The 11,746-nt window shown below is 36.9% G+C and overlaps 3 protein-coding genes across 3 annotated transcripts; 1 reads left to right on the top strand and 2 right to left on the bottom strand.

Moving 5' to 3' along the window:
• The first annotated feature begins 1,894 nt into the window (after window positions 1–1,894).
• On the top strand, window positions 1,895–3,976 carry LOC104735373 (WAT1-related protein At5g13670-like). Its single transcript, XM_010455152.3, has 7 exons — window positions 1,895–2,214; window positions 2,292–2,354; window positions 2,473–2,589; window positions 2,687–2,936; window positions 3,143–3,304; window positions 3,389–3,537; window positions 3,622–3,976. Exons 1-7 carry the CDS (start codon window positions 2,012–2,014, stop codon window positions 3,842–3,844), a joined length of 1,167 nt encoding a protein of 388 aa, XP_010453454.2. The 5' UTR covers window positions 1,895–2,011; the 3' UTR covers window positions 3,845–3,976.
• LOC104735374 (uncharacterized) lies at window positions 3,936–6,492 on the bottom strand. The gene is made up of 5 exons (XM_087480398.1): window positions 6,083–6,492; window positions 4,746–5,980; window positions 4,599–4,667; window positions 4,296–4,494; window positions 3,936–4,196 (listed from the first exon to the last, which is right to left on the bottom strand). The coding sequence occupies exons 2-5, from the start codon at window positions 5,919–5,921 to the stop codon at window positions 4,126–4,128; spliced, it is 1,515 nt and encodes a 504-aa protein (XP_087336524.1). The 5' UTR covers window positions 5,922–5,980; window positions 6,083–6,492; the 3' UTR covers window positions 3,936–4,125.
• Window positions 6,493–6,833: 341 nt separating this feature from the next.
• On the bottom strand, window positions 6,834–11,735 carry LOC104735372 (putative elongation factor TypA-like SVR3, chloroplastic). The gene is made up of 14 exons (XM_010455151.3): window positions 11,207–11,735; window positions 10,881–10,993; window positions 10,580–10,783; window positions 10,328–10,504; window positions 10,062–10,214; window positions 9,614–9,703; window positions 9,253–9,387; window positions 9,033–9,149; window positions 8,755–8,906; window positions 8,592–8,676; window positions 8,319–8,413; window positions 7,651–7,816; window positions 7,296–7,491; window positions 6,834–7,212 (listed from the first exon to the last, which is right to left on the bottom strand). The coding sequence occupies exons 1-14, from the start codon at window positions 11,406–11,408 to the stop codon at window positions 7,076–7,078; spliced, it is 2,022 nt and encodes a 673-aa protein (XP_010453453.1). The 5' UTR covers window positions 11,409–11,735; the 3' UTR covers window positions 6,834–7,075.
• Window positions 11,736–11,746: the final 11 nt, after the last annotated feature.

Genomic DNA, 11,746 nt, shown 5'->3' with positions numbered 1-11,746 from the left:
TATAATTATTCAAACTTTTGAGTAAAAATCTATATAAACACTAAACTAACTTTAAGTGATATATTGTTGACTATAATATTTATTTGTTTTATCTATTTGCGTGAGATTTTGTTATGTGGCTACAATGGGGTTGTCCAAGTGCATCATCTGTCACAATAGAATTTTGACCCAAGTCAAGAATGTCTAAATGGGAAAACGTTTAAACTTGACAATGAATATCCGTTCACTAAAAAAACATGTTCACACTAAAATTGATTTTTTTTAAAATGTTCATTTTTTCTATATTTTCTGACCATTGATTTTGTTTTTTAGATGAATTATCTTTTCCAAATTATTTTTCACAGTTTTCTCAAAAAAAAAATGTGACCTTTACAATATCTTTGTTTTAGATTAAAACTTTTAAATTGAGTTAAGTAATTATTTTTTTTGTCATCATTGAATCGACAAGACCAATCTCTACTACGGAGGATAACACGACTTAGTGGAGTTGAAATCTGGTGGGTTCGGTCGCAGAAGTGGTGCTGTAACCACTTGACTAAAGATATTTCTCTAATTTTTTATTTTTTATAAGTGAAATTTAATAATAAATCTTTGTAGTATATGTTTCTTAGAAACTAATGTTCCACTTCAATTTTATTTTCTGTTTTAGATTTTTATAAATACAATTACATAAATTATTTTTTTACTCCACTATGCATTAAAATCTTACTTCCATTCTAAAACTCACTAACCCATTATAAATTTTGGAATATGATCATTTTTTGGTTATAAGTTGAATAATAACACTATTACTATAACAAATTCATAGTATTATTTTAAATATTTTAAAATTTTCATTTATTTTACTTAATTCATTTTTATATAGTTATTATTTTTATTATCTACTAAAAAAATTAGGTTATTGTATATACTATTTTAAAATTGAATTAATTTTATTTAATTCGTTTTTATTTATTTTAAGTATTATTAATTATAAATAATAAATAAGCAATTAATGATTATTTAAAATAGTATTTTTAATGCAATAACAAAAAAAAATATTGATTAGGTGGATGATGATGTGAAGGAAGGAGAAGAGAGAAAAGTTAACTTTATATATATATATATATTGTTATCCGTATAATTAAAATGGAAAAAAAAAACTAACTAAAATACATAATACTTCAAATAAATAAATAAACATTCTTTTCTTAGAGCAGTTCTATAACTAATTAACTAATTAAGACTTTATAGTGCACTTAGAGTGTTTCTTGTCCACTTAATGATGTTCCTATGAACTCGAGGAGAGAAGAAGAAAACCATATGCATTTTCAAGTAAACCATACTTTTTGTATGACGAGTTATGTTGTGTGTTGCAAAATTATATTGGTAAATCCACTTCATATGAGTTTGTGTCACTTTCTTGTTTTGCTTTGTGGCGTATAAAACGGTCTCATAATTATTGGGATTACACAATATAGGACTCTAGTTTCTCTACATGCATGCATGTTAGGTCCCTATATCCCACCATAATAGTAATGCTATAATTATAGAGAAAAATCCATCAGAAGCCGTTGATAATGTGATTGGACTCATATAGATCGGTTTAGACGGTTACAAAATTATGTGACGAAGAAAATTTAAAATCGAAAACAATGGTCATATAAATAATTAGCGAAAGCGACTGAGATTAGTACTTGAAACTGCCAAATTAACTAAAGGTGGGTATGTTGACAAAAATTCAATTAAAGTGGTCCATGAGAATCAGCACCAAACCAATCAAGCAATTTTTACCCCTTAAAACACGAGTTTAGTGCTCCCATATTTCCTCTTTTTTAGGCAAATGTATTAATTTCCTTGCACTTCACTAATTATGTTTTTTTTTTTAAAATGCTCACATGAAAACGTTATGGGTGAGGCTTCAAACAGAATTTTATGTATAATACACACGCATACGATTTTATAGATATAACTTTTGTTTTCTTTCTTTTCCATGTAACAAAACCAAAACAACTCTTTTCTAACCATTCACATGAAAAAAGTTTTATGCAGCATAATGAAGCTTAAGAGAGCAAAGCCATTCATAGCTATTGTCTTCATACAGTGTTTGTACGCATTGATGTCTATAGTAGCAAAATTAGCTTTGAACGCTGGAATGAGCCCTCACGTCTTAGTTGCTTACCGGATGGCAGTTGCGTCAGTTCTCATTACTCCTTTCGCCTTCGTCCTTGAAAGGTTTGTTTTTCTTCTTCTTCCGGTTCAGACCTACACTACGAACTTAAAAATAATGGTTTCTTGTTATGGAAACGCAGGAACACAAGACCACGGATGACCTTCAAAATCTTGCTTCAAATAGCTATCCTTAGTTTATTTGAGTAAGAAGAAGACTTTGTCGTTTACACCATTTCCGATTCATAATGATAGGGTATTGCCTTGTGCTATGTATCCGTGTATGTAAATGTAAGTAACTCTGTTTTTAATGAACAAATGCAGGCCTGTGGTGGAACAAAACCTGTACTACTCAGGGATGAAACTGACCACTGCCACTTTCACATCGGCTTTGTGCAATGCACTTCCTGCAATGACATTCATAATGGCCTGCCTTTTCAAGTAATTAACTCTATCCCTCTATCTCACTCTAAACCAATATTATTTCCCATGCAAACATCATTGAAACGATTTTACTTGGTTTCTGTTTTCTTGTAAGGCTTGAGGAGGTAACAATCAAAAAGCGTCACAGCCAGGCAAAGCTGGTGGGAACCATGGTGGCTGTTGGAGGTGCAATGCTCATGACATTCGTGAAAGGGAATGTCATTGAGCTGCCTTGGACAAATAACTCAAAGGGTCTTAATGGACATTCAGATGCTATGAGGATTCCAAAACAGGACGATATAGCAAGAGGATCAATTATGCTTGTAGCAAGCTGCTTCAGTTGGTCATGTTACATTATTTTACAGGTAGGAACCTTTCCCTATACTTATAACAGCTATGTAAAAGGGTCAGGACAACCACGCCTCCGTTCCTCTGAATCTTGGTATCTACCTTAAAAAACAAACTTCAACTTATTTCTTGGCATAAAAACATTAACTGATAATACCTCTAGTGAACAAAACAGTGAAATCACGGAGAGTTGAGGTTACAGAGGAATTTATGTTTTTTTCAGGCAAAGATTCTGGCTCAATATCAAGCTGAGCTCTCGCTAACTGCTCTAATGTGCATTATGGGGATGTTGGAGGCTGCTGTTCTGGGATTGATATGGGAAAGGAAAAACATGTCAGTCTGGAAAATCAAACCAGACGTGACGCTTTTAGCTTCAATATATGGGGTACATCAATTCTTATATCTGTAAAACCCTTTTTATGTGTGTGTATGTTTGCTGAAGAAAGAAGTTTTGTTGATTGTCTCACAGGGACTTGTCTCAGGGTTAGCATACTATGTTATTGGATGGGCGTCAAAGGAGAGAGGGCCTGTTTTTGTGAGCGCATTCAACCCGCTCAGTATGGTTCTAGTTGCTATTCTGAGCACCTTTATTTTCTTGGAAAATATGTACCTAGGAAGGTAACAATTGCCTTGATCTAAGACTACTATTGTGATAGATCTAAAAGCAGCTGAGAGTATTGATTATGGCCTCTAAATTTGCAGGGTTGTTGGGTCATTTGTCATTGTCATTGGGATATATTTGGTACTGTGGGGTAAAAGCAAGGACAAGGGAGGGAAGCTTCAACCAAACGCTGGGTGTGCAGAGACTGTGGTAAAGATTGACGAACAGAAGGTTCCCACGCCTGATAATAACCGAGTAGTACCCACCAGTGACCAGATAATGATCCCAACAAAGGCAACAGCTCGATCTCAGGAGTCAGTCTGAGACGCCGATTTTGTTCCATGATCTCTCTATATATACCGCTTAACATTTTTGATAGTGTTGATATGATGGTTTGCCAGAATAAGAGCAAGCATTGGTCTACAGAAGTCTCATAAAAGCTTAGAATTTTCTGTCCTTGCAGTACTTTGTACTTGAGTAAACGAACTAGACTTCATCATAGCAGTACACGGTTCTGATTTATTATATCAGAAGCTATAGTTACAGAGGGATTAAGAATGGATTTCACTTACGACAAAAAACCTTCCAGTTGATAACTTCTCTTCTCAAGAGGCCAAAGTGACTGCATCTTTCCCATAGATACGCTTAAGCTCAAGGCTGGCAACTTGATATGAAGCTGAAAAGAGACATAAGTAGAACAATGATTGGCTTTTGTATCTTGTTGTCATGCTCTAAGCAGCTATATCCTATTAAAATGTCTATGTTGCATTACTACCTTTCCAGATGTTGAAATTCTTTTGGTTGATATCAGATCCTGTGACATTTTGAATAGCATCGAACAACTTCTCCTGAGGTGAATTCTTCAGCTCTTGAACAACGCCATAAATGGTCTTTCCATTCTCAAAGTATATGTGGTTATTTGGGTGCTTTGTCTTGCAATTAGCATGCTGCTCGAACTCATAAGCATTAAGAACCTGTTGCACAGTTGAGTGTGTAAAATAAACAGATGACATCGATTTGTACCAAACAGACATAGCTACCAGTGAAATACTGAAACTATTTGTACCACGTTGCTTACTTTATTAAAGTTACAGTTGCTGCAACCACATAGATACCCAGTCCCCTTTATGATTCCTTTGAGATTTTTCTGCCAAATCATGTTTCAGTACATAGAAGATTATAATGGAAGGTTTCCTTCTCAAGACAGATAAAAGAAGAAACTGACCTCACGTGACCACGAATAGTACTTCACATTAACCCCATCAAACATTCCGGTTGACAACAAGGACTTCACATTTGAAGGAAATGTGTTTGTAGAACCCTTCTTAGCTGTCTTTGAAACATGACTTTTGGGCACGAGTAAGGTATCAACTCTAGGACTAGCATATAGGGGATTCCCAAATTCAAAAGACATGTTTTCCTCTGCTTCCATATAAAGAGGAACTTTAGCAGTTGCAGGGTCATGGCTGAAGTTCTCAAAACTGTTAATAACACGAACTGATGAACCCAGTGTGGTTTCTTTCTGATAATAATCTCCAAAAGATATGGTCTGGCTTCTCTCTTCGTGATCACTGGTTTCGTCTGCTCTTCCTTGGCAAGAAACCATAGATGCCATGTCACCACCTTGCGTGTATAGGGACTCCCCTCTTGAAAACACATTGGTATTTTCTTTGCAACAGTTTGGTCCCGCCATGAAAACATTTTCAGGTACTCTGTCACGAGAGTGTAGAGACATAAAGTTCTCCAGTTCCTTGGTGTAGGAGGAACTCATTGAGAAGATATTACAATCAGCCTTTTGAAGAGACTGACCCATCAATACAAAGTTCTCACCCATTGGTGTGGCACCAACACCTTGGTTGCTGAAGTTTCGACAGAAATTTCCATCCGCCTTGCTAGCGAATTGCCCTGGCAAGACGAAGCTCTTGTCAAAGGACAGAGTGCTATCTTGACTGCTATTATTATATGAAGGACCTGTTTCAGATGATCTTGAAACTCCCCCATAAAGCTGAACCATGAATTCGGGAATGTTGGCAGTTTCAGAGACTTTAACTTTTCTGATGGTGTCAAGATTCAGTGTGCTACCATGGACCACTGGCAAACCAATTGACGAAACAACATTACTGCATTGCTCCGCCTCAGTATGCTGTTGACCAAGGAGATGTGATGTATGCGCAATGGCAGGATCGAATAAGCAATTAGTTAACTGGGAGGGCACAAGAGAATTGTCCCATGCAGAAAGATTCATATGTGCTGCACCAATCTCTATCAAGTGTCTCTTGTTACCGAGTAGTTGTGAGCCAGACGGTTCTGTCAACCACTGATGACTCCGCTTTAGTTCTACTCTCGAAGACCCAGAATATGGAATCTCCTCAATATCACTTCTGACAAACTCCTTTGTCATCCTCTTACTCACACAACAACCAGCCCAGAGATATTGTTTAAACAACTACACTCCCAAAACTGTGAGAAGATGAAAAGATGAAGAAGACTCAGTGCAGATTACAAAAAAAAACCAAAACATTCTTTTAAGGATGAAAAAAAAAAAAAAACTTGTGTTCTTACAAATTAGGTAAAGGAAGAATGGGGAACAGTGGAACCCTAAAAATCACGAATCCTGGGCTTCTTACTTTGGAAATTGCATCCCTTGGGACTGAGCTGTTCGTAACTGTTGTAGATATTGACAGCCCGCGAAGTGAAAAGCAAGAATCCAAATTAGGAGAATTGAGATTTTAGGGTTAAAAATGAAGAATTAAAGTCACACCATTCGAGAGAGAAGAGAGAGTTTGAGGTTGAGAGAAGAGTGAAAGAAGGAAGAGATCATCAAGACTCGTAACTTTAAAAGAGTCACTGCAAAAAAGTTCGAAGATCAAATTAAAAAAATTGTGGGTGACTGATACGACAAATACATTTACAATTAAAGTAATCAAGTTTTCAGTTCGATTTGGTGGTGTAATAACACTTGAATTTTGTCTGATTTTTATTTTTTAAGAATCCGGCGGATTAACTAATTAATAAAAAATTATTTGGTGCAACGACTTAAAATAATTAAATAACATGAGGATTAAAAAAAAAAAGTGTATAGTAAAACAATTCTCATACAAAAGAAATAATTTATTAAATTATAAAATTAAAAAAGTCAAGCACCTCATAGTTTATCGTTTGATTTTTTTCCCGATTTTTTCTTGTATTATATGATTTGTGAGTGTTGCCTCTTGACCCTTGTAAGGTGGCCCTATTTTATTGCAAAGCTAGCCTACACTTGCTTTCCATACCAGTTAGACAAATGCATATACCCGTATGCATCTCAACTAAATTACGCAACCATATTTGCCACTGGAAAGTTTAGAAGTTTTACAACTTATGTATCCAATGATCAAAGGGCATGATGTTTTTCCAAAAAAAACACATTAATTGGATTACACGACGACTCACCCTTTGCTATAAAGAATAAGACTATGTATAATCATCAAAACAAGCCTATATAAATAACACTAGAAACTAGCTTTCACTTTTTCTTCCATTTTTCTTCAAAACCCAGCTGCAAAAATGGGTTTTTTACTGCCTGCCTTTCTTTGCCATTTTAGGATTCTTGCACATCCTAATACTCTGAGGTGTTACCTCCACCAGTTCATCCTCTTCAATGTATTCGATGCAGTCGTCCAGACTATAAGTTAAGGGAGTGTCAAGTACCACTATAATTCAGAAAAGAAGATTTGTGAGCACATGAAATTGAAACTTTCACAAGTTAAGATATATATAAATATATATGAAATACCTGTTACATCTTTGTTGGACCGTATGTTTGTTGCTGCCTTCTTCTTGCAGATATTAAGGCCCAAGTCACCAGGTCTCTGGTGGATACCAACTATCTGACCCTTGTATACATCCACTCCTGAACTTACAAACATTTGCCCTCTCTCTTGCGCACTCGCCAGAGCATATGATGTTGATGTTCCATCTTCAAAGGCAACCTGAAAGACCCACTTTTCTATTCAGAAACCACAAATAAACTACCAAAATGGTATATGTTTCATCAAAAGTTTACTTCTCATATTTTGTGACCATTTTCGAACAATCAAATTATAAGGATTTTGCTAATTCGTGGAACCTAACTCAACTTTCCAACTTACCAGTGAACCCAGATCACGGGTGCTAATATCACCAGCCCAAGGTCCATAACTGTCAAATACAGTGTTAAGGATAGCTGTCCCTCGAGAAGCTGTTAAGATTGCGTTCCTCAATCCAAGAAGTCCACGTGTTGGGATTTTGTACCGCAGAAAGGTTGTTCCTTCGGATCTGTCATTAAGGATTCACATGCATAGTTAGACTAATCTTAAAAGCTGCAAAGTAGATAAACCAAGAAGCTTATCTGGAAAAACAACGCTCAAGCGCCTCAAACAAACACACAAAAATCACTACTGAATGAGAAATTAACATGACATCAGCTATTTTTGTTCTCGTATAAATGCAGTTCAGCTGAAGGAAAGCCTTTTCATGGCGCTGTTTGACCAAAAGGTTTTCAAAGCAGTAACAAGTCTTACTCATCATGTTCATATGGTGGTTACCTCAGCTAATATGACCAAACTGCTGCTGTAAGCAACCAAAGGACTTTACCATAATATGTCTTAATAAGTCTTGCTCATGTTCGTATGGTGTTTGTTCCCACCACGATTAAAATGTTCCTTACCATTAAAACGAGCAGTCTTGACACAAAATCATTATCAAGAGGCAGGAGTAACTATGCGCACTCAGAAACTTGCATATAAAATAAAGAGATGGCAAGAGATACAATACATACCCTACACCCTGCATATCAAACATCTGTCCACGCCTTTTGCCAAGAAGTTCAACAACAGGCCCCATGTGAGCCTCTGGTACTTCAACAGTTGCTATCTGAATTGGTGGATTTTGAAGTTAGATAGGGCGTTTGGGAAACAATTCACGAAAGCAAAAGTTATTTTCAGTGTGCAGACAATGAAAGCAAGGATATTCAAATCGAATTAATATTATGGTCTCATCAGTTGCTGCCAATATCTTTGGTAGAAAACTAGTAGGTCAGTCCAAAACTCACCTCATACGGCTCCAGCACTTTATCATTAACCTTTTTGTTGATAACTTTCGGGGGCCCTACCATAAATTCATATCCCTCTCTTCGCCTGGAACATATTACCGTTCAGCTACTATCAATTCCAAATATGAAATATGAAAGGAATGATGGCCAGTGAAGTACTTACATGTTTTCTATCAGGATGGTAATGTGTAGTGTACCGCGCCCACTTACAATGAATGTGTCTGCTGTCTCACCATCTTCCACTTTCATAGCAAGATTTCTTTCAAGTTCACGGTTTAAACGATCTCGTAAGTTCCTGCTCGTTACATACTTCCCCTACATAAAAGGAAAGATAATTTAACCATGTTTATGACTTCCCTCTTAATATTCTGTAGCCATGCATACATGGAAAATAGAGTAAGATAGACTCATGACAGTAATATCAGCCATGATTCGACCTACCTCACGACCAGAAAATGGAGAGGTGTTTACAGAGAAGGACATTTTCACAGTTGGCTCTTCTACTTTGATTGTAGGTAGAGGCTTCCCATGTACTTTATCAGCAATAGTCTCCCCAATCTGTAAATTAAGGTTATACAAGGAAACCAATACGTTACAACTCAGTTAGCAACAAAAAGGAAAAATTACAAGTGGCTGAAACTATCCATGCTTATACGTGTACCTGAATGTTGTCAATGCCACATACAGCGCAAATATCTCCAGCTGCCACTGAATCAGTAGGTACTCTGTAGAATTTCTCATATACAAAAAGCTCACTAACTCTTGCAAATCTACAGGAATCTTCAGAAGTGCACACCTGTAAAGTTATCTCCCAATAAGTCTACTATAAACCATATTAATTCTGCAAGAAGGTGGTGAGTTCGATTCGTAAGGTTTTGGTGCCATTCCCCAATCAGTTACGTCTTCGAAGTATTTCATCACAAGATTTAATCAATTAGAAACTAAAGGTGATAGTTTTTATATGAGCCACATCATTTTGTCCCATAACAGAGGAATAATTTCAAGATTGTTAAAAGTGTTACCCTGACATCCATTCCTTTGCGGAGTACCCCCGCGTGTAGTCGCCCAATAGCAATGCGTCCTTTATGCTCATCATACTCAATATTTGTGGCCTGAATAAATAAAAAACATGTTAGTTGTATACAAGTGAATTATCTATTCAACTCGATTGTTTGGTTCATTGAAATTTCTTCAACATTTTGGTTTGAGGAATATCCCAGTGCAGTAAACCAGAAGGTTTATTAAATTCTAATGTGATAAGTTCATCAATTTGACCGGGTATGAACCCAGACACAAGCCACGAATTGTTTTCGCTATTTCAGAGTGCCATTAGTTTCTTGGATTTAAGCTTGTAGCAAGTGACTGCTTTTAGTTGGTGAGAGACTATATATGCAAGATAGCTTTTTGGGACTAGCTGGAAACAAACACATAAAACAAGAAACGAAAGGTAAGATAATCACAATAACTCACAAGCATCTGCAGTGCACCATCTTTTTCAATATTTGGCCCAGGTACACATCTGATTATAGCTTCGAACAGGGGTCCCAGGTCTTCTGCAAGGTCATCTGGAGAAAGTCCCGCCTTTCCTTTAATCCCACTAGCATAAATCGCTTGGAAATCACACTACACCCCACACAAAAATATCATTAAGAGTAGTCTCATAAAAATATACTTAACAGTATATCAGTCGCGCGATATACCAAAGAAGAAATATACAAAACCCGAAGCAACAATACCTGTTCATCTGTAGCATTGAGTTCAATAAAGAGTTCAAATGTGGAATTGACAACAAATTCAGGACGAGCAGAGGGCCTGTCAATCTTGTTAACGACCACGACAACAGCATGCCCAAACTCAAGAGCCTTCTTTAAAACAAACCTTGTCTGGGGCATAGGTCCCTCAACAGAGTCAACCTAAGAAATTGAGGAATACAGAACATAAAAAAGATTCTTATAAAGCACTGATTGAGAGAAAGCAACATATTTTACCACAAGAAGCACTCCATCAACCATGTTCAAAACACGCTCCACTTCACCCCCAAAGTCAGAATGGCCAGGAGTATCTATAATATTTACTTTAGTATTTTTGTAAGTGATGGAGGTATTTTTGCTAAGAATAGTGATTCCTCTTTCACGCTCAAGGTCATTTGAGTCCATGATCCTCTCTTGCATGACTTGGTTATCTCGGAAAACCTGCAAAAGTAAGGTACGGGCTTATAAGAAGACGAAAATTAAAGTTTATTTTCTCAGATTGGATAACAACAAACCTAATGCCATTATATGCGTTTACCTTAGCTTGCCTAAGCATAGAATCAACCAAAGTAGTTTTGCCGTGATCAACATGAGCTACGATTGCTATATTCCTCACGTCATTCCTCCTATCCAACTGCTTCTTCTTCACCTCTATTGGCATAACATAACAAAGTGATTTTGTTTAGAGAACCAAATCAACCAAAAAAAAGATACAGAGTGAACTTAACCTAAGTGTAATTCTCAGAACTTTGATTGACAGGTTTCTTATTTTTATTTCAAAAACTCGTTCGTTTGCTTGAACCCAAACCGAAATCAATTTTCAGGAATAAAACTATCTGAAGAGATACGATAAAAAAAATTGACCGGAGGCTGGTTCGGCGGTTGAGGCGGAGCAAGTGATGGGACGAGGAAGCGGACGGCGGGAAGGGAATCGGAGAGCTCGTCCCCCAGGTTTAAGCGCGGAAGCGAAGCTAACGCCGAGCACTTGTTGCTTGTGAAGCAGAGGAGAAGCCTGTCTCCTCAAAACCGCTGGAGAAGCGGAGGAAGTGCTCAAGCTGAGCTCCATTTCAATTCTCAATTATCTCCGCCGCGAAACAGAGGAGAGGGAGAAGAAAGAGAGGTTGGGAAGGGAGAGAGCTTAAAGGATATATTTGGTTGGAGAGGAGAGAAGCTGAATAGCTGATTGTTTTATTCCGAGGATTGAATTAAGAAGAAGACTGCGCGCAGTAGAGGGACCAGGTTAAGCCACGTCTCTACTCTTGGACTTATCGATTCCCCAACTTGACCCCAGCTCTACTCAGGGCCTCATACATAGCTTAAGTGACATTGGTTCATGGGTGGTTGCATTCTATAATTAAGTTTAATTATCATACTTTGAATCATTCTCGTGAGTAACCCCTTAAA

The sequence above is a fragment of the Camelina sativa genome, chromosome 13, assembly GCF_030686135.1.
Source record: "Camelina sativa cultivar CO46 ecotype springtype chromosome 13, ASM3068613v1".
Lineage (NCBI taxonomy): Eukaryota > Viridiplantae > Streptophyta > Magnoliopsida > Brassicales > Brassicaceae > Camelina > Camelina sativa.
The sequence above is the reverse complement of the archived record's forward strand: the minus strand, read 5'-3'. Positions and strand labels throughout refer to the sequence as shown.